Source organism: Miscanthus floridulus, chromosome 10 (assembly GCF_019320115.1).
Source record: "Miscanthus floridulus cultivar M001 chromosome 10, ASM1932011v1, whole genome shotgun sequence".
In the NCBI taxonomy this organism is placed as follows: domain Eukaryota; kingdom Viridiplantae; phylum Streptophyta; class Magnoliopsida; order Poales; family Poaceae; genus Miscanthus; species Miscanthus floridulus.
Window position 1 is genome coordinate 98,810,723 of NC_089589.1, and position 22,609 is coordinate 98,833,331.

The 22,609-nt window shown below is 49.3% G+C and overlaps 2 protein-coding genes, 1 long non-coding RNA gene and 1 pseudogene across 3 annotated transcripts; 2 read left to right on the forward strand and 2 right to left on the reverse strand.

Moving 5' to 3' along the window:
- Positions 1-3,192: 3,192 nt before the first annotated feature.
- Positions 3,193-4,539, reverse strand: LOC136489122 (probable glycosyltransferase 6). The gene has a single exon (XM_066485842.1). It carries the CDS (start codon positions 4,537-4,539, stop codon positions 3,193-3,195), a length of 1,347 nt encoding a protein of 448 aa, XP_066341939.1.
- Positions 4,540-6,082: 1,543 nt separating this feature from the next.
- Positions 6,083-7,406, forward strand: LOC136489123 (probable glycosyltransferase 6). The gene is made up of 3 exons (XM_066485844.1): positions 6,083-6,296; positions 6,446-6,501; positions 6,909-7,406. Exons 1-3 carry the CDS (start codon positions 6,083-6,085, stop codon positions 7,404-7,406), a joined length of 768 nt encoding a protein of 255 aa, XP_066341941.1.
- A 1,714-nt stretch (positions 7,407-9,120) lies between these two features.
- Positions 9,121-10,888, forward strand: LOC136485183 (uncharacterized). Its single transcript, XR_010766350.1, has 4 exons — positions 9,121-9,200; positions 9,292-9,431; positions 10,297-10,585; positions 10,697-10,888. It is a non-coding gene; the product is annotated as an uncharacterized lncRNA (long non-coding RNA).
- A 4,919-nt stretch (positions 10,889-15,807) lies between these two features.
- On the reverse strand, positions 15,808-20,938 carry LOC136489124 (uncharacterized; annotated as a pseudogene).
- Positions 20,939-22,609: the final 1,671 nt, after the last annotated feature.

Here is a 22,609-nt window from a genome sequence, read left to right on the forward strand (position 1 = left end):
TATTACTTTCTACTGTTCATGGGTTCACTGAAATTAAAACGAGTAAAATTACAAGCTAGCTGTAGGTAAGAATGAAACAAAACATCACAGTCATGTGGCGAACACAAATAGTATGACATCACTCATGCTGTGGACAGCCTAATAAGAGTGCAAATAGCCGAAGAAGACCCAACCATTTCCTGTGCAGCAGCTAAGGATGGCAACGGGTCGGGTTCGGATCGGGTGGAGTCTCCGTGCACCCAAAACCGAAACCCAAAATCAAAACTCGAACCCGCCCCGAAAACCGATTCGGGTGAAAATCCATCACCAAAACCAAACCCGCGGATACCCGAAACCCAAACGGATACCCGAAACCCGAATGGATACCCGAAACCCGCGGATATATATACACATATTCACATGTATAAACAAGAGGCAACAAATAATAAATATTTTCATGAGTCAACTTTAAATAAATTTAATAATCTAAGTAAACAAATTATTATTAGTATATTATAAAACATGAGTTTTAATTCCAAATGATTTATTTCGGATATCCATTGGATATCCACGGGTGGAAAACCAAACCCGAAACCGAACCCGATTGGTTTCGGGGCCCCGAACCCGAAAACCGTGGGTGAAAAACCATCCCCAAACCTGAACCCGCAGAACCCGAAACCCACGGATATCCGCACCAAACCCGATGCGTTGCCATCCTTAGCAGCAGCCCACCTCGGATCGGCCGTCGGCGACACGTGCTCCCTATTCGACGTCTGAGAGTGAGTCTTCCTCTTCAGCTCTTCCGAGACCATCGATAACCAGCCACGCTTCTCCCATGAGATGCCACGAAACCCTTCTGAAACCTGCGTGCTCAGTCTCGCGTCTTGTCTAATCCACCGGCTAGTGCAATCTCAGGGTATTAATCAAGTTATCACTGCAATCAAAGAATAATAATAAGCAATTAATACTTACAGGCGCAAAACCTGCAATACGTACTTGTTTATATCTATGGCCAAGTCAGGAAAAAAAAAACATTTCGGACTTCGGAGTCAAGGGGGCAAAGGAGGTGCTCTTGGTAATAATTAACCTAGCTACACCCTGCAAGTCTGCAACAAAAACGAAACGTGTGGTGGCCTTGCGCATTTTGCGTGCACCGACGTGTGCAGGCAGACATAGAGTAAACTGTACACTGGCCTCGGCGGGCGTGGATCTTCGAGCTACTAGCTAGTATGGATTACCCTTCTGTCTTCGAAAAAATATTAATTTTTAGAGCTTGTGTAGGCCTGCTTGGCTTCACTCTTTTAGCTGTATTTTCAACTTTGCTAGTCAAATAGACACAACTCTACAAAATCTGCTCCAAAAAAGATAGAGTTGAGGACCAACTATAGATGTTTTGTGAATAACCTAAAGTTGTATTGTAGAAACTCCATCTTTTTTATAGAGCTACTCCATATTAGAGTTGGTGGAGCAGTGCTAAACAAGCTCTTAAAGATGTCATATGGTTCCAATGATATAAATAGTAATTGGTAAAGCAAATTAGACCACATCATAGTACAAATAGTTTAAGCGAACAGAAAGCGCTGGTTGCTTGTTTGATTGTGGCAATGGTTTCGCTTCCTATCCCTATGAGAAGAAAATGATGAACTAGAAACCCTAGTGGAAGAAGGGAGTGATGAAAAATAAGTAGACGAGGGGGGGGGGGGGGGGGGGGGCGAAGAGGAAGAGGTTCAACGAAAACTATGGATTCAAGAGCTATGGCATCGTGAGAGAGGCGCGAGGCGTCCGCAGCGCGCACTAGAGAGCAGGGCATGTGTCTAGTGATGGTTGATTTTTCTCACAATTAGCAAGAGAACGGCCAACGAGATCGAATAGCGTTGAGAGGGGAACGTTATGCATGTTCCATAGGCTCATAACAATTTCACATCATGATCCATTACAAATAGGCCTAACCAAACGGTAAACAGTGGAATTAGATCACACCATTAACTGATAAGGTCCAAAAAGCCTCAACCAAACAACACCTTAGGGCCTGTTTGGATCACATCATGATCATAAATCAATTTTTTGTTAAGACGATACTATATAAAAGAATATACTAGCATCTATATTTTAATGTTATATCTGACTATACTAATTTTGTATCATAAATATTTATCATTTTATAATAGACTTTAGTTAAACCTAAAAAATTGACCTAGGATAACTCCATAAGTTGATTTATTCAGAGACAATGGAATAGCTTGATAGAACTTGTAGAGTGAACGACTCATGTATACATGGGCTTACGGCTTACCTACAGGCTAGAGCTTAGCAAGACAATTTAATTGTTGAGACATATGGTTTGTTTGGCAGCATGAATTGATTCTAATTCTAGCAAAAATAGCTATAATCACTGTCAAACAGGTCAGAAGAGAAATATTTCTCTTGAGAATCATTAGAATCATTTATCATTTTTATGCCTACCAGGGAGAAACGACCGCTAGCTAATTTCGCATGCTGTTTCTTGCCGGCCTCAACCGTATTTTTTAATTAATTCTTTTTAAGTGCAACAAGTTAAAATGAGTTGTATTTAGGTTGTTCTTAGCCAATAAAAACTTCTGAACTATTTTGAAGATTTTTTCATTTATACTTTTATGAAAATATACTTTTTGCGAATAATATTCTAGTATATTTTAACGAAACTAAAATATATAAATGGACATAGCTGAGGCCCACATGATTGCCTATAGTTACTGGTAAGGTAAAGATAGAGCAAAGTAGAGGGGAGTACTTGCCTTATGGTCGCATAAATCTATGTACTGTACAGTGGAATTTCAACGGAACTAATAATTTCTGCATTTTTTTAGAGGTGCATTTGCAAGCTCTAAATAGAAAGTACGTTGGCCCCTGCCTGGAAGGAGGGAGTACTGGCTTGATTTTTTTGTACTGTCTTAAAAATAAAAAGGATACTTCCAAGCATTTTGTCGGCAGAGATGAGAGATCTCGACTCTCGAGTGCCATATGATACACAGTACTGTACGAGGCTACGAGCCTCAACGGCTCTGTGGATAATTATTAGAATTAAATTAAAAAAACAGGCGCCAGCTAAAATAGCAGTCCCCTTATTCAAATCTATAAACACGATACAGTCGAGGCCCAAATAGGCCCAGTTCCTTTACCTCTCATCTCGCCGCTTGTGAATTGTGATCAATCGTTGCGCGCGTGCGCAGCAGGCTAGTCGAACGGCAGCACTCGCACGCTGTCGTTGAGCGGGGCGGCGTGGCGGAACCCGTACGCGCGGAGCACCTGGTCGTCCGCGAACGCCAGCGCGTGGCGCATCCCGTCGTCGCAGCTCTCCCTGGAGTACATCGGGTTCCGACCGCCGCTGCAGGGCTGGCAGCCCACGAAGTGCGTGATGAGCGGCCGCCGCCACCCCTTCTCCCCGCCACCGGCGGGCCCCGGGACGACGCCACTCACGGCCGCGTTCCGGGCCGCCGCGTACCGCAGGTGCTCCCGCTCCGCGTGCCGCCGCCGGAGCCCCGGCGTGGGCGTGCGCCGCTCGACGGCCTCGTACCGCGCAGCGACGCCGTCGAGTCGGTCCACGACCTCCTTCCAGTAGCCCTGGAAGAAGTACTCCGTCTCGATGAAGGTCTTCTTCCCCAGCCTCGCCCAGCCGTTGAGGAGCAGGTAGACGAGCGCGGACTGGTCGCACGCCACGTCGGAGTCCTTGTCGCTTAGCGTGTCCCTGAACACCTTCCCCCACCGGGCGTGCTCTTCCGGGTAGGCGGGGCCCATGCGCGCCCACTCGTCCATGAAGTCGAGCGACCACTGGCAGTTGCGGATGAGGAACACGCCGGCGTTGAGCCCCAGCCACGACTTCCTCACGAAGAACTTGTTGGGCCAGCCGTACACGACGAAGTTGCGGCCGGCGTACTTGGCGAGCGGGAGGGAGAAGTCCATGTCGGTGAAGACGGCGTCGGAGTCCACCCACCAGACCCACTCCGCCTCCGGGTGGGCGAGCATGGCGGCGCGCACGATGGGGATCTTGGCCCAGTAGCCCCGCATGGCAGGGTGCAGGAACTCCCTGTTGTACAGCAGCTCGATCCCGTGGAGGCGGCAGTAGTCGAGCTTGTTCTTGAGGAACCGCAGCATGAGGTGGTCGCCCGCGTCGCCGGGGCACGGCTCCGGCTGCGAGCCCGACACCATCACCACGCGCTCCGGCGCGTTCCGGCGGCCGAGTCCGCGCGAGCGCAGCCACTCCGCGCGCTTGGCGTCCCACCCGGTGAGGCGCCGCCCCGACGCCACGGCGTACGACACCTCCGGATCGTCGTAGAACGTGCGCGGCCCGTCCTCCGGGCCGGGCATAGGGACGGGCAGGGTGACCAGGCCTCCGCGCCCGCCGGGGTCGAGGAACAACGCCGTACCAACGAGCGCGAGCAGGGCCGCCGCGATGCCGGCCGCGAACACGAGCACGTCGCGCGCGCGGCCCGCCGTTAGCCCCTGCGGCGTCGCGGTGCCGTGGTGCTTGCTCCGCGCCGAAGCGGAGACGCGGAAAGAAGCGGCCTCCGACGCGCCGGCCATTCGGTGTTACCTACCGTTCGGCGTTCGCGCGGCGTGCGGCTAGCTCGCTTCGGTCGGCTCGTCGCCGATTGTGCGCTTGGGGTGCCGACTGCGGACGTGTTTGTAGCCCCGCCTGTGCCCTTAGATTAGGGAGTTGGAGCGATCACGTGGTGAGGCCGAGAAGGGAGGGGTCAAGGAATCCGCGAAACAGGCTGGGGTCATATTATTTTCCTTTTATTCAGAGGCTCGTAGCTTCGTAGAACTGTGTATAATATATGGCACTTGAGAGTCGAGATCTCTCATCTCTGCCGACAAAATGCTTGGAAGCACACCCTTTATATTTAACACAAAGTCCAAACGGTAAATTCTCAAGATTGGTCAAATCAAGCCAGAAGCCAGTAATACAGTTTGGATGTATTTAGAGCTTGCAAATGCACCTCTAAAAAATGCAGAAATTATTAGTTTGGTTAAAATTTCACTGTATATAGATTTATACAACCACAAGTCATGTACAACGCTCTAGTTTGCTCTATCTTTACTGTACCAATAACTATAAGCAATATTGTAGGCCTCAGCTATGTACTTTCTAGCTAACCCGTAAAGAAAAGACGCCATTAAACAATAACTTTTATAGCGGTATTTGGTTATTTGCAAATAGTATTGGTATCTCCCCAATGGAATTACTCTTTTAGGACAGTCTCAATGAGGCATTTATAGTAGTTTCTATTTATCTTAATTATCTTAACAACTCAGTAATTTGTTGATGTGACAGTAGATTTATTATGGAGATAGAAGAAAAAACTGAGAAACGGTTTCTTCCAAACGAAAGGGAGTCGACTCTCGTACCGATGCGCTAAGAAACGATGGAATCAGCGATGGGGAGACTCGACTCGTTTCTTCCTCCTCTCACCCGGATCCCTTGTGCGCCGCCGCCAATTTCCCTAGCGCGCTCTTGTTTCCTCTCCGTTCTCTCGTGCGCCCCTGGTTCGCTCTGGCGGACGCGGAGAGCCCCGCGGTGCCGGACGCAGAGAGCCCTGCAGTGGCGGATGCTCGGGGCGGGCGCGGCGAGCCTCGAGCGCGGCGGCGGACACAGAGAGCCGCGCGGTGGCGGATGCTCGCGGTGGTGGATGCGGGGAGCATCGCGGCGGCGGGCGCGGAGGGCCTCACGCCGGGAAACGCTTGGCGGGGTCGACCTCGTGCGGGAGCGCGCCACGGATGGTGAGATCGAGCATCAGCATGTTGTGTCGTCCTCGTCGGCCGCACTGCTTCTCGGCGGACTCCGCGGCGGATGCTCGGTCCGGCGGCTGCTCCGCAAGCCTCTCCAGGAAGCAGCAGCGTCACGGCGTCGCTGGCAAGCTCGTCCCGGTCGACGGACACGTACGATGACCACGCTGCCGGCCTCGAAGAGCGCCGCGCCGGCTCCACGGGTGGTTCGTCAAGTTGAGGGACGTCACCCGCACTGTCCATGGACGCGTCCGTCGAGGGCAGGAGGCACAGCAGCCACGGCACGGGCGTTGGCCTCCATGAGGCCTTCCTGCAGTGCACTCCGTCGTCGAACCCATGCATGTTGGCATTTGTTGGCCTGTTATGTTGGCAGGAGGCACAGCAGTCACTGCACGACGTCGGCAACGTCTCTGTTCTGAGCCATGCCACCGCGTCCGCCCGGTGTCTCCGCCCACCGAGCTCGCGCATGGCCGTCTGGCGCCGCCGCCTGCGGAGCTTGCGGCCGCGTCGCCTGTACCCGGACCGCAGCTTGGCCGCGCTGTGCAACATAGATGGTGCCGTGCAACCTGATGATGCCACCTTATTATGAACTTTAGTTATTTTGTTGCTTGCGCAACCTGATGATGAAACCTGATGTCGCAACCTATTTTCTTTTATTTTTTTGGGTATGATTCATATATGATTCTGCAAACTATATGTGCAGTCCAAGCAGTGTACTATATGTTTGATCTGATCGGTACAAAGCAATCAGGCTATATGGTTGCTTGCCACGGTTGATCTATTGCATTTTTGTGTTGCATTTGCATTTAAGTTATCTCTTGCATAAAAATTATTGTAGAAACCATGTATTGGAAAAGGATAGTTTCTACAGCACATTAATTTCTCTATTTCTATCTTGAAAACTGCCAGAAGAAACTATCCACTGGCACTGCCCTTTAGCCTATTCACTTGCTCGTATCTGGCTTATAAGCCATGGCTTATCAGTCAACGAATAATATTTTTCTCTCACACCAAACCAGCCAACAGTACTTTGGTTTATAAGTTAAACCAGCCCAAACGAACAGGGCGCTTATATAGTGGGACAGAAAGAGTAGTTCGAAGCAGTAGATATAAAGTGAAAACAGGGAAACACAGGCTAATTATGGTGCATATGTCTCATTAGCTAGCGTGCCTCGCTCCTCACAAACCAGGACCGCTGGGGCGACAAGACCTACCTCGGGATCGACTACTACTTCCAGGGCTACTTCACGGAGATCGTCGGCAAGCTCGACGCCGTCGCGGCGCGGTACGAGGCCGCGGAGCGGAAGGGGGAGCCGGCCCTTCGGCGCTGGCACGCGGCGACGCGGAACACCACCGTGAGGGCCGTCGTCCGCGCTCCCGACGGCGACGGGCAGTCCGGGTGGCGCCCCCCTTTCGTCACGCACTTCACCGGGTGCAACCCTTGCGGCGGCAAGCGGAACGCGATCTACACCAGGGAGATCTGCGACGACAGGATGCGCCGCGTGCTCGGGTTCGCCGACGACCAGGTGCTCCGCGCGTACGGGTTCCGCCACGCCGCACCGCTCAACGAGTACGCGATCTACACCAGGGAGATCAGCGACGTCTGGGTGCACCGCGTCCTGGCGTCTGTAGGGGCATGGTGGATACGTGGCTTTTTTACATAGTGACAGCGTGCGCCCGCTGCCGTTCGACTACCCCACCACGTGCGCGCACAGCCATTGACGGCGAGATGCATGGAGCTGTGGATTTCTACACGAAGTATAAAAGAATTGGGCCTTTTGTATCACGTTTTCTGCCTCTTTGCATCGTTGATAAATGATACTTTATAAAACCCTTTTAGTTCGATCGACGAAAACTAAACAACAATACTAGTCTCTATCTCTACCCCTATAATACACAACTTTAAATTATTCTACAGTTACCAAACAAATCCTACCTCTACAGTCATAATCTAAACTACGTTCACCCCACAAAATATACATAGAAAAAAATGACATTAAAAACGTGCACACCAAATTTACTCTCACATATTCTCTCTTTACTCAACCACTTTTGACGGCCCATATTGTTTGATCTCCCACCTCCACCCCCGCCCTCCCGCGATCTCCCACGCCCATACGGTTGCAGGTCTCCCACCTCCACCCCCGCCCTCCCGCGATCTCCCACGCCCATACGGTTGCAGGTCAGCCTCGCGTTGATTTCGGTTGCCCGACGCCTTCTCCTCTCCCACACGCACGACTCACGGGCGTCGGCGATCCTCTCCCCAAGGGGCCACCAGGGCGACGGCCACCAGGGCAAGCCGGCCGCCGGAAGCAGCTGTGTCGCCCCTTCCGCGCCCCGCCGACACCGCCTCCGTCGAGGGGCTCGAGGCCACGGCCACATCACGCGACCCCAGGGACGCGCGGGCCGCCGCCCTCGCCGGACAAGGCCGCGCGGGGTCGCCAACGAGCGAGACGAGACCGCGGCGGGGCGAGCCGCCTCTGGGCTAGGCGAGGCCACGGCGGGGCGCGCGGTGGGCGGGGTTCCGATCTGGCCCTCGCCTCGCCGGAGGAGCTAAACGGCGCCGGGGGCAGCCACCACCAGCACCAGCGGGCGAGAGTGAAGGACGGTGTGCGGCGTGCGGCGCGCCGGCGCGGGGCTGCTGGCGAGGGCGAAGACCGACGTGCGGCTGCGGGCGACGCGCCTCGCGCTCGATTCAGTTCACCTCTTCAATCGCGGCGACGCTGGTCGAGCAATGCAGCCCTTCGCTACGTCTTCATTTGGCCCTTCGCCGGCGAGAACTCGCACCAGGTATTCTGGCCCCGTCTCTTCCCTTCATGCTATGCGAAACCGTGCACCCAAACTCCAATAGAAACTATCTGTGTCCGGATATGACCCAATTATGTCATAAATGTATTATGCCTGCTAACTTACTTCGCTTTTTTTGTTTCAAATTATCGGTGTGCATGTGTACGCCCCTCCCCTATACTGGAACCACTGCTTGCCCATCCGCATCACCAGGCATTTCAGAAGGAAGGCTGTATGCAGGCTTGTAACTTTCGGTTAAGCTCATCAAGGCTTCCTTGGTTAGAGCCATAGCTGCTTCCTGCTGGATCCCCGGACGCCATGGATAGTAGCTACTTTTTGGGTGAGCTGGATGCGCTCTGGTTTTTTAGATGTTTTTTTGTTCTGTTGATCCTATGGTGATGGATATTATCCATGCCTTGCAGAAGTAGAGCGGCTGATTCAGGCTAAATGTTTACTTGGAGGGAGCGAGCAGCTAACGCAGCGGAATGAAACCTGAACGTTGAAGACGGTAACTCAGGTAAGTGATTTCAGTTCAGTTAGGGCCTAGCGTCCTGCAGTTGCAGTCTGTTTGATCTGATTACTTCAATTTGTAGGTAATTTGTTCTAATTTTTTTGATTCATCAAGCCACATATGGACAAGAACCGAGAGGCCTGTAGGCCGTAGGTTGCAGGTAATTTGTTCTAAAATTAGTCATTCCAGATTACCGTGATAGGGTTCTAATTTTCTAAATTTCTAATTCAATATTTTTTTGAACATATTAGATGTTGCATAAGAAACAGTTATCTGGTGCTCAGAATAGGAAAAAAAAATTGATCTCGATACTATTCTTGAAGATTTTGTATCAAGAAATGCCCGAAGGCTGTTTTTTACAAAGCACTGAAGCGCTATAGTTTTATTTGAGGTAATAATCATAATAGTTATTTTACTGTTCTTTTAGCTTCTTCGATGTACTGTCGTTTTTTTTCATGAACTAAATATATGTTGCAAGTTAACTTTTATTAATAAGTTAACTCTTATTAAACGCACGTGCACTGTTTTGCCTAATGTTTTACTAGAAATAACTGTTTCCTAGGAAGTTCTCTGATCTTTTCATGTTTAAATGGTGGAATTTTCATTCCTTTTTTCTTTGAGAAGGGATATTTTTGTTCCTAAAGATGCACATAGGCCTGCTACTGTGCTTCAAAGTGCAGAATGCAGATCAGCCCCCACTCTAGAGTCCTAGACATGGCCCTGCCATTGACTGCAATTTCTTAAAACATAGAGCTGGCCTGCTTATTTTGGCCTCTATTATCTAGGTAGAGAAGAAGAATGCCAGAAAGTGTGCTATCTCTTGATGTCAACTTTCATAGATCAAGACATTTAGTTACGATGATTAATTTGTGTTGTAACTTGGAAAACTTACTCTTTAAACTTTGATTGGTACAATAATAACTTTATTGTGTCATGAACAGTCTTTTCTCTCTTTACAATGCTTGGTCAAGAAATGTCGATGAATTGCTCAATTGTGGTTCCAGCTCTTTGACTGTGTTGTGTGAACAATCAATTCAACTTTGTATCATTTTTTAATTGCTTGATTTCTACCACCAAATATCACTGTAGCGTTAGCACGAGCTCCCGCTACGTACGTTGAATTGCTTGATTTGTATCAATTCAACTTTGATTGGTACGTACGTTGCGCCGGCTGCCACTCCTCGCCCGCGGACGGGAAGGTTAATTTTTTTTCCTCATTTCTCTGATCGCGTTTGTCTCTGTTCCTTCTCTGCCAGGTGCTGCAATCGTAGAGCTTGGAGCTCTCACAGTACCTGCCGGTCCTACTCAAGCTCGTCGTGCTGGTATATGCCGTGCTGTGCCTGGGCGAGCTCCTGCACAGATGGTCATCGGGCGGCCTCTGCTCGCTCTCCCTGTGGTGCGCCTGAGTAGCAAGCAGCAAAGCCAGGAGCAACGCTGCAGTGCAGTGCAGTACTGGGCGCCAACAGGAGGCTGATGATGCAAATGCAGAGTTCTTCTGCTGCTGCACCAAGCAAAGCACTGCTATTATCAGGCTCCACGAAGCAGGTGTATTTGCTTTTTGTTTGCTCAGCCTCTGTAGTTCAATGATGCGATTTTGATTTTTGAGCGCCTTTTTGCGTGAAAGATTTATTTGTTTTTTTCACGTGGTGGATTTAGGGACTGCATGGATGACGAGTCGCTGCTCAACCAGAAGGGACTGGAGATGATTCTAGAAGCTGCAAAGTGCATGTTTCATATCCTTTGTGGAAATGCAAGATGGGATTTGTTGCCTGTGATGACCCCAAAAAAATAAGACTTGGATTGATGGACTTACTATCATTAACAACATAACCTTTTCTTGACTCAAAAGTGCTAAATTAACATGCTTCTAGAAAAAATCCTTGTTAAACTGACCACCTGCTGCTTATTTATATTTTTTTGAATGACCAGAGCATGTTTATGGAAAATTTGTTATATTTTCAGCATTTCAAAAGCTAAGATTTTTAAGTATTAAAAAAAGATCAAAGCATTAGCTAGCTTTAGTGGTATGTTTCTGTTATATTGATTCATTTTGTTTTCCATTATCATGCTAAATTGATTTTCCTTCAGGAAATATAAATCTATGAAGGCTACTCTTCAGTAAGAAATGACGATATGAAAACATGGTAGCTTTATATACTCAACGCTATCATGTGAATGAATCTGTAAGCATGCGCTTATAATCTGCAGTACAAAACCAAATGTTACAAGAATGATCTGGTAACATTGAAACAAAGGTAAGCATGCACTTTATTAATGAATTTGTAAGTTTATTGGACCCAAATATGAAGAAGGTTTTGATTTGCTCCATATTTGGGAATGGAAGGAGGTTTCAGAATTTGTCCAAGCTAATCACACCAGTTGCTTGGTGATTAGTGTAGGAGAGCAGCCAATTCGACTAAAGTGATGTACTAATATTTTTTTAGTGCAGGGCATCTCACTTTCAACAGAGTTATAATGCTTATTATTTTGTTAGCTGAGTTATTATGCTTCTTGTTGATTTGTGTTTCTAAATGGCACCGTAGCGTTAGCATGGGCAATATACTAGTACAATAGAGTGAGTGTGTTCTATTCGCACCGGCGCTTTGAGCCCTCTTCGTTTTTCTCAGCATTGGAGTGACGAGCTTCCACACCGCACGGCCGCACGCATGCAGTGGTGCTTCAACTAAACAGAAGTTTTGGCGCTCTTCTACACTGCAGCTAGCTAGTGGTGCCTGTGCTAGGAAATCTGGGAGCAGCACAAACAAATACATCGGTGCCCACTCTAATTCAGGACCCACTCCTACACCTCTCCTTTAGAGCGTGGGAATTTTTCCAGAAAAAAGTTCAGTACAAACTATCTCTTCGATGGTATTGTAAAAAGCCCTCAGAAAAAAACATACATAGTAGTTTAAAAAATAAAACGATGCGCGTCTGTAGCACATCTATATATAGATGTGACATTGTCAAAAATTTCAAGGTTCAAGCTTATTTTCTACCTTTCATGGGTCTCACTGGAAATTAAAATGAGTAAAACTACAAGCAGTAGCCTGTAGGTAAGAAGATTGAAACAAAACATTACACTGAGGTGTCGAACACAAATAGTTTTAGACATCACTCATGCTGCGGACAGCCTCTGCCTCCGCTAGTGGAATAGCCGCGCAGACCCAACCATTTCCTGTGCAGCCGCCCTCCTCGGATCGGCCGTCGTCGGTGACACGTGCGCCCAATTCCCAATTCGACGTCTGACTGTCTTGGCACGTCTCTGTAGCTGGAACGCCTTGGAGGATCACCATGTTAGGGCGCGTTTAGTTCTGAATTTTTTTGGCTTTTGGCTACTGTAGCATTTTCGTTTGTATTTGGTAAAAATTGTCCAATTATGGACTATTTAGGCTTAAAAGATTCGTCTCGTCAATTACAGACAAACTGTGCAATTAGTTATTCTTTTTACCTATATTTAATGTTCCATGCATGTGCCGCAAGATTTGATGTGACGAGGAATCTTGAAAATTTTTGGTTTTTGGGTGGGATCTAAACAGGGCCTTAGCTGGTGCGGCGTGGCGGGTCCACCTAGCCCGGCTTTATAGGCCTGTGCCAGCGATAACCTCCTGGGGGGCCCTGCTCGGCGAGTACTCCACCATCTTCGCCGAGTCACATGGCCTGCCACCACCTCGATCGCACCCGTGACCACAACATCCACACCCTGGTGCCGGGCTCGCTGCCGGTGGACGAATGGCCATACCGATACTAGGCGACTTACAAGGATGAGTTCGAGCACCAGTGTGCCGCCATGCAAGGAAGCAAAACTATTAGAGTATGGATTTTTTACACTTTAGACAAAAAATAATTTTTGGAGTGGTTTGAAGTAATTCTTGGAGATGTACAGTATATATGTGCGACTAATGCTCCTTATTAGAAGTGGAGGCCATGTACGTAGGCACCAAGCAGTGACACCCATAAGTAGCGGTTAAAACTAGTGCTTCATATATATTATTTGCAACTCGTTCATTTTTTATTACTTTTGTCTTAGAAATGATGTCCATCACTAGGAGAATTGGATGAAAAGCTGCGGTGGCATTAATCCATGATCGGAATGCTTGATGCCAATATTGGGAACCACCCGTAAGTGTGTGTCAAGTATTGCTCGCCAATTTCTCATGACATGATAACACCTAAACGAACTATATGTAAATACTTCACCGGACATACGTTACTCATCGATCAACACAAGACATCTCATTGTTTATTATTACATATACCGAGTAGGACACTACTCAATAGATTTATCAGACACGTACATATATGAAATCAACCATGAAAGCAAGTTCAGACGTCACACTTGCTCGCATTATTCAATTGATACTTGCCTTTCATATATCAAGGCATAAAAATAAAAAAGTATAAAGGTAGCCTCTAGTCGCTAATCGCCGGAACCGGGACAGAAACGAATTGCTTACCAAACGCGTCAATACCGTAGTAGATGATGACACGCACGGCTCCTTCTTGGCGTGGAGATGGCTCCTCGTCCACACCCACTTGTACTTGTGTTACTTGTGTTATATCTTCGCGCTCCGTAAGGATCGTGTCGACTGCCGTAGCAAGGTCCGTGTGAACCAGGTCGGGCCACGATTCCAGCTCCGGAGGATAAGAAGGCGTAGGGGCAGCCATGATCACGTACTACTATTCTTAGCTTTTCTTTCTTTTGAAACTGTTATAATACCAATAAGAATCAATAACCGGGCAACATTGTCATAATCAATAGAAAGATAACACATGTTGTTTCAAACTAATGCTATCATAGTTTCATTCAAAGCAGATGTCTTAATTAAATGCACTACATATAAACCGAGCAGCAAACAGTCTACTAAAATGTTAAAAGGAAAATTTTTGAAAGCAATAACTAAAAGAAATACATGACAGCCTCTGGAGAAGAAGAAGAATCACTACTGGAGGCCGCGGCTTTGCCGAGTGTTTTTACACTCGGCAAAGAGCCCTTTGCACTCGGCAAAGGTTTTGCCGAGTGTAGCACTCGGCAAAGTCCGCTCGGCAAAATTTTTCTCGGCAAAGGGTCTTTGCCGAGTGCTTTTTATCGGGGCACTCGGCAAAATAAAAAACAATTTTGCCGAGTGCTTGGGGCGGCACTCGGCAAAATATTTTTGGCCGCTGTACATCGGCCGTTAACGGTTATTTTGCCGAGGGCCTGACCCAGCACTCGGCAAAAAAAAATTTATTTTTTTTAAAAATTACTTTGCCGAGTGCCCAAGTCGAGGCACTCGGCAAAGTTTTTTAATTATTTTTTAAAAAAATTACTTTGCTGAGTGCCCCTGTACAGGCACTCGGCAAATTTTTTTAATTTTTTTTAAAAAAATTACTTTGCCGAGTGCCCCAGCCCAGGCACTCGGCAAAGAATTTCTGGATTTTTTTTAAAAAAATACTTTGTCGAGTGCCCCTGCCCAGGCACTCGGCAAAGTTTTTTTATTTTTTTTTAAAAATACTTTGCCGAGTGCCCCTGCCCAGACACTTGGCAAAGTTTTTTTTTAAAAAAAATACTTTGCCGAGTGCCCCAGCCCAGGCACTCGGCAAAGAATTTTTGGATTTTTTTTGGAAAAAACTTTGCCGAGTGCCTTGTCCATGGCACTCGGCAAAGACCCCGAGAATTGTAATTTTTTTTACATTCCATTGTAACAGACAATATATATATATATATATATATATATATATATATATATATATATATATATATATATATATATATATATATATATATATATATATATATATATAATCATCATATCTATATCACCAACATGCATTATATATCACAAGCACATGCATATTTAATAAATCCATCGAAAATCTATCATAAATGCACCAAAGTTCAACATCACAAGTTTATTATTACAAGTTCAACATCACAAAATTCAACATCTCTACTGCGGCGACGGAAACTGCAGGTGTGGCCCCCTGGACAGCGGTGAAGGACCGGACTGCGGCGAAGGGTTGACGTGATCAGCCGCCGGTGACACGCTAGCGGGATTGTTTGAACCCGCCGACGGAGGCTGCACAAAAGAGAAGAGATTGCATGTGTTAGACTAAAAATTGAAAATTTTGGCAGCACCTCCCCTGCACGGGGAGGTTTCCAACCTGCAAGAAACAACGGCACGAAGGCCGACAATCACAACGGCACGAAGGCCGACAATCCCAACGGCACGAATGCATTAAACTTCCATACTCACAGGAGTGAAGTGTCGAACCGGAGCTGGAGCTGGCAACTGCACTTGGACACCCGATGCTTGCCCGATGGTTTGCATGATCTGATACATGTCCGCCATCTGCTTCTTCGTGGCCTCCAGCTCTGCGGTCAGGTACGCTTGCGTCTCCCTTGTCTCTGCCAGCTCGGCCTGCAGTGTTTCAATCACATGTTTCAGTATTGCAAATTTGATCAATGTGTGTAACGTTCAATGTACGACGAGTGAAACCAGAATTACCTGAAGTTCATCGACCCGCGACAGTGTTGGAGTAGGCCATGCACGTATGGGAAGGCTTCTGGCCGTGATCCGTGCCCTCACGTCAGAGAGAGAGGGTGCAGAGCTCGAGGAGGTAGCGCCGTCTGCAATCCACAACCGCCTGTGCTTCCTGCCTTGCCCCAGCCTCACGATCACCTCTGTCTCATGGGGCTCAGTGCTCAGATTGTGATCTGAGCCACGGAGCGCCCTAACCGCCTCCGTGTAGTCTCTGACCTTAGCGTGGATGCTCGGGTCAGAGTAAGCCTAGGCAGGGGCATCCAGGTTGAAGACGACACCGGATTTCACCGGGCCCATGTGGGACACAGCCCATGCCCCAAACTCCGACACCGGCACGTCCGGGTGTGCCACCTCCTGCGAGAAAGACGGCAAGATGATTAGAAATCAGGCAAAATTGAGCGTTAGAATAGATAAATGACATCTCGTACAAGTGACCGCTTGAATGCGGGGAGGTTGCGGCTGCCTTGGTGGTGAGTTGGAGCGGTCCTCAGTGCCTGCTTCCGCTTGCCTTGCTCGTGCTTTGCGATGTACGTCGGGTCAAGATACCTGTCCACGATCCTCGACCATGCCGATCTATGCGACATGCACCACGAGGCCGGCACCTACACATCATCAAGTGTTTGACATATAAGAAGATCAATTCTGGACCTACTAAATCTCAAAACGAATTAATATTATTCACCTACCTGAAGGTACTGCTCCTTGGTCAGTGCCACATTTCTTGCACCGGTTTTGTTGAGGGGCTCTTTCTTGATGGACCTGTAGTAGTCGATGTGGGCCTGGAGTCGCGCCTCGTGAATCATGTCGCCGATGTACTTCTTATAGGCTCTGTGTGCCGTCTGATCCGCTAGGGTCTCTCTACCTTCTTTGGCCTTGAAGTACCTCTGCATACAAACACGATGTATCCGTTCATTATTTCAATAAAAGACTTAAGCAATAGAGGAGATGTATTGAGCTATGTTGTGAGACACTTACCCAAAAGTCCGCCAAAACCCGCTCCTGCTTGTTGTCCTGCTCGTCATCCGAGCCGAGCTTGTACCTGTCCCACGACCAGGCCGGCTCCCACCTCCCCTTTTTCAAGTCCACAAGGCCGGGGAAGTGTTTCCTGCACAGACATCCCAGGACGGTAGCGGGGGTGCGTGGGGGGTCAAGAGCACCCGACAGAACTAGCCAGCCCCTGCACAAGTGATTACAAAAAATTATCAGTTTCTCTTTTGATTTTCAACGTATCATATGAAGTACTAGTGATAACATCTATAGTTACTTACCTTCTTCCCACAGGACGAACCAGTGGGCGTCGGTTAGGAAGCGGAACTGGAGGAAGGCTTGTGGGACCTCGCAGGTAGGGAGCCGAGAAAGCAGAACTGTCCTCCATCTGCTGAGTCCCCTCGTCCCCCGACGGAGTGTCTGTGGTCGTGCCCGTGGCCGCCACGTGCTCCTCCGAGGTAGGAGACGGGTCCTCCGGCTGGTCGAGAGCCGGGGGAGGAGGCGGGTCCCTCCTGGGGTGACCCTGGCCCCTCCCCCCCTCCCCCTCCCCCTCCCCGTGCTGGGGCGACCCGGGCCTGCTCTCGCCGCTGGGGGTGAAGATGTCCCCTCGCCTCCATTAGGAGGGCGTAGCCTCTGGTACACCAAGAGCACCTGCCTCGGTGAACGGTTGCCACCATCTTTGTTCTGTCACCTACAATGTACAAAGAATGAACAACAAGCGTTAGTACATACATGTCAAATAGTTCAAAATGAATAAACATAACAAAATTTAATAAAAAACATAGTATTACATGGTTTAGGAATAATCTTCATGATTGGGGTCATAGGTCTCATCATCACTGTCAAAATTGTCCAAATGGGCAACACTATTCAAAGGTTCTGTGTCTTCTTCATTGTCTTTGCCTAAATGGAATCGCTCAAGCATTTGAATGTCCTTCGGATTTAGCACTACATCTCCAGGGTCCTCGTCATCAACCGTTTCATTGTCTACTTCCATGGCGGTCGTCACACCGGGTAAGACTATCTCAAAGCTCCCTTATAGCTCATCTGCTTGATAGAACTCTCCATCATATGTGTTTGTGTCGAAGGTGTAATCTTCATCGTTTGGAACAGGTAGTTTACCGTGCGAAGATACTTGGTGCACAATAGACCAACCCTTAAGATGGTCTTTGTCTTGGCACACGTATGGTGTATGATACACCTGCACGGCCTGTTGAGCCACAATATAGACATCTTTTCCTTTATAGATGGAATCATGCCTAATCTCGACTAGCCCAAGATGAGGGGTCCATCTCGTTCATGCAGGATCAAACCGGTGGCACTTGAATATGATAGGAGTAAGAGGTACCCGACCCTCATATTCAAGTTCATAGATCTCCTCAATTATTCCATAGTATTCGACGTCATTAGTGCCCGGCGTAAAAACTTGGCTGTTGGTGGTTTTCCGACCAGGCCGAGTCTGCTCGTGTCTTGACGTGTGGAAGCGATATCCGTTCACATCATAACCGGTATATGACTTCACCCTTAACTTGAAGCCGTTTGCAACCTGTCTCAACTCGTCACTCATGGATGCATTGGTTTGCGCCTGCAAGCTCAAGCATGATACATCGTTATACTATTGGAACGTACAAGCTATTAAGGAATATCGACGAACGTACGACCTTTTGTTTGAACCAAGAAATGAAATTAGGCCTCCCAGCTCCCGCACCCTCTGAAAGAAGGGTATCATGTTCGTGCGAGGTAGGATCCCTTGATTGATGCCACTCTTGACGAACAAATTCCCTGTACCAAAGAGAATCAATGGGGTTCGATACAGAACAGTGATGTCATATTGAAACAAGTTCATTGAGAACTTACTTAATGAATGGCGCAACCTCGACAAGGTTGGTGAACACATATAGCATGATTCTGCGCCACTCTTCTGGATCCAATCTCTTGGGGGTCGATCCACTTGCGCTGCCTAGTTGGCATTTGAAAAGGCTAAGGGTCGATTCAACTTCACCAGCATTGTAACGAGGGGGTGGATTATGCTTGCTAGGAAGGTTCGGCTTGTAGTAGGATGTCATGAAGTTTGCAACCTCCTCTCGAATGCTTGCCTCTGCAATGGAAGCCTCAATTCTAGCTTTATTTGTACATTTCTTGCGAAGAGTCTTTAGACATCGCTCGATTGGATAGCACCAATGGGCCTGCACGGCCCCCCCCAATCGTGCCTCGGTCGAGAGGTGCACAATTAGATGCTGCATCGGCAAGAAGAAGCTGGGTGGAAAGATCTTCTCAAGCTCACAGACCAACTCAGGTGCCATAGTTTCCAATTCTGTAATGATGGTTGAAGATAGCTCCTTGGCACAAAGCTGGCGAAAGAAGTAGCTCAACTTTGCCAGCACTAGCCAGACATGCTCAGGGACATAGCCTCGAACCATCAACGGAAGTATGCGCTCAATCCATATGTGGTAGTCATGACTCTTCATCCCGTTGACTCGCAGAGTCTCTAAGTTCACTCCCTGCTCAGATTCGCTGCATACCCATCAGGGTACATTAAATTCTTGATCCATCGAAGTACTTCCCTCCTTTAATCGATTTTCAAGACATAGGGGGAACTAGGCCTTCTCCACTGCTTTCCTATTGCAGGAGGCCGCATCTCTAGGTTTGGCCTATCGCACAACGTCGCCAGGTCCACTCTAGCCTTAGGGTTGTCCTTAGACTTGTCAGTGTCCATGAGCATTGCCCAAAGTGCCTCGGCGATATTCTTTTCAGTGTGCATGACATCAATGTTATGGGGCAGTAGGAGGTCATCGAAATAGGGGAGCCTCGTCAAGCCGGACTTATGAGTCCACATATGTTGCTCACCATATCCCACGAAACCACCATCTTCGTTGGGCATGAGAGCATCTATCTGAGCACGAACCTCCGCCCCAGTCCTCAAGTGCGGTCTAGGGTCCATCGCTTTGACACCTTTCGTAAAGCTCTTGACGTCTTCTCTGAATGGATGGTCAAGAGGGAGGAATTGACGATGTTTGTCGAACGACGAATACTTGCCACCCTTCTTCAACCATATGAACCTCATAGCTTCCTTGTATATTGGGCATGGGAACTTCCCCTGAACACACCAGGCGCACATTAACCCGTATGCTAGGAAGTCGTGCAGGGAGTAGTGGTACCAGACGTGCATTTTGAAGCTAGTCTTCGTAGCTCGGTCGTATGTCCACACCCCTTTGACCCAAGCATCGATCAACTCATCTATCACAGGCTCCATGAAGACACCCATATTACTCCCCGGGTGTCCAGGGATTATCAACGATAGGAACACGGTATGTCGTTGAAAGGAGACGCCGGGGGGGGGATTCAGGGGGATGACGAACACGGGCCAACATGTGTATGGTGCAGCCATCATGCCATATGGATTGAACTCATCTGTTGCCAGCGCGACACATACATTACGAGCCTCCTCTGCTTTGAGAGGATGCCGTGAATTGAAGTACTTCCATGCATCAGCATCGGATGGATGTACCATCTTCTCAGGATTGTATCGTGTGCCGTTTTTGTGCCATGTCATCTGTTTCGTGGATTCCTCGGTCATGAATAGCCGTTGGAGCCTCGGTAGGAACGGAAGGTGTCGTAGGACTCTCATGGGGATCTTAAGCTGCCTCTTCTGGCCATTGCCTGAGTCTACCTCCACGTACCTAGAGGATTTACACTTCGGGCAATACTTTGCATCCATGTGTTCTTTCCTAAATAGGACGCACCCCTTCAGACACACATGTATCTTGTCATACGGCATCTTAAGTGCAAGAAGAAGCTTCTCTGACTCGTACAAGTTCTTCGGCATAATGTGTGTCTTCGGTAGCATATCGCTCCACACGACCACCATCTTGTCGAAGCCTTCTCGACTTAGGTTTAACTCGGCCTTCAACCCCATTACGCAACCAATGGCGTCCAGCTGAGAAACATTAGTATGATCATGAAGGGGTCTCTGTGCCGAGTCCAATATTAGGTAGAAGGCATCTGCGGCAGCCTCCATCTCCTCCTTGTCATGTCCTTCAGCGAACTGAGCTTGGTGCGTGTCATCCAGCATGTCTGCTACCCCGGCATCATCATCGAAAGCCTCGAGCCATGGTCTCACCACCTCCTCCCTGATACGATCGGCTTCACCATGGTGGATCCACCGGTGGTAGCCCAGAGTAAATCCAAACTTCACAATATGTTTACCCATGGTTAACCTATCTTTCCTTCTTCTATTGTCACAACCGCTGCACGGACAAACCACTAGAGAATGGCCTCCGGCACTCTCACCAAATGCATGCTATAAGAATTCTTCGACCTTGACTATAAACAGCAAGTCGTAATCGTGCTCGTCTCTCCAGAGCGTGTACATCCACTCACGGTCCTCCATCCTTTAACAGACGTATCAGCACATATGAGTCACCATCAATTGCATCTATGCGGTGTCCCTACTCTCTAATAGGTGAGGATAGGTCCTAATCCCACCCATGAATCCGTAGATGAGGTTAGTTTCCATGCTCCGCTCCTATCCGAGATGAAATTTCAGCAGCACCTCCCTGCTGTTCTCCCGATACACGTCCTGCAAGGGAGAGTGTGTATTCGGAGAACAACAGGGGGTGATGCCAAAACACCGTCTCGGACCAGAGCGGACCATGGAAACTAACCCATCTACACATTCGCGGGCTATCCAAAAAACGTGGACAATCCGAAATAGAAATGCTCGCAGATATGCAAAGATCTGCATACCTCCAAAGATATCTCTTTCGGATGGGAGACGCCTAACTAGGCTACACCAATCTACGACGACAGACAAGCGGAAAAAGAGATGATTTATACCTAGGGTGTCAGTGAAGTCAGGCTAGCGAGGCAGTGGCGAGTCGACGTAGTGGCGTGGCGACGCAGTGCAGGCAGACCCGCGACGCCGACGAAAATGATCGGGGACCTCCGGGTCACCTCCGACAGGTCCTGCTCTGCAAAAGAAGAAACACAACACTATAAGTTCAAAATTTTGGCAGCACCTCCCTTGCACGGGGAGGTTTGCAAAACCTGCAAAAAACAACGGTACGAAGGCCGACAATCACAAATGGCACGAAGGCCGATAAGAACAGCGGCACGAAGGCCGACATCACAACGGCACGAAGGCCGACAAACAGAGAAAGGGTGGATATACCTTGCCCACGCTCGTAGGCGGTTCGGTGACGGTAGGGGCATCGGCGGGACGGGCACACGGAGAAGACGGCCGAGGCACCTCCTCCTCCCCTCTACCTCGGCTTGCTCCCCCTCTCCCCTTCTCCTCCTTCCTCTCCTCCTCCTTCTTCCTTTTTCTTCTCTTTTTTCCTTCTCCTTTTCTTCCTTTTCCTTTTCTTTCTTTCTCCTCTTTTTTCTTCCTTCTTCCTTCTTCTCCTTACTGCTGCTTCCTCCTCCTTCTTCCAAGCTGGCGGCAAGAGCAGGGGTGCATGGGGCCAGCGCGTGTAGGGGAGGACAGCCACGCGTGCCAGGCAGCGCGGCGGGGCTGGGGGGACCTCAGGGGTAGGGGCGGGGGCGGGGGCGCGCGGTGGCGGGGTCTCACCGGCGTGGGCACGCCGAGGAGCCACACGCCGGGGCTAGGGTTGCTCGGGGGCGAGGTCTCGCCGGGGAGACGCGCGACCGGGCTGGGGGGTGCTCGGGGGCGGGGGCTCGCCGACGTGGGCGCGCCGGCATGGTGGAGCAGCGTTGGCGGCGCTGGCCGGCAGGGGAGGCACGACGGGTGTCGGGGGTGCTCGGGGGCGGGGTCTCGCCGGCGTGGGCGCGCCTGGGAGCCGCGTGGCCGGGCTAGGGGCTGCTCGGGGGCAGGGGCGCGCGGTGGCAGGGGCTCGCCGGCGTGGGCGTGCCGGCGCGGCGGAGCGGCGCTGGCGGCGCTGGCCGGCAGGGGAGGCGCGGCGGGCGTCGGGACAGAGGAGGCGCCTAGGGTACTGGGGGTGGGGGGGGGGGGATTTTGGGCCGGCGGTTTTATTTTTTTTAAAAAAAAATTGCCGAGTGTAAGCCCCTTGAGCACTCGGCAAATTTTTTTTTTAATTTTTTA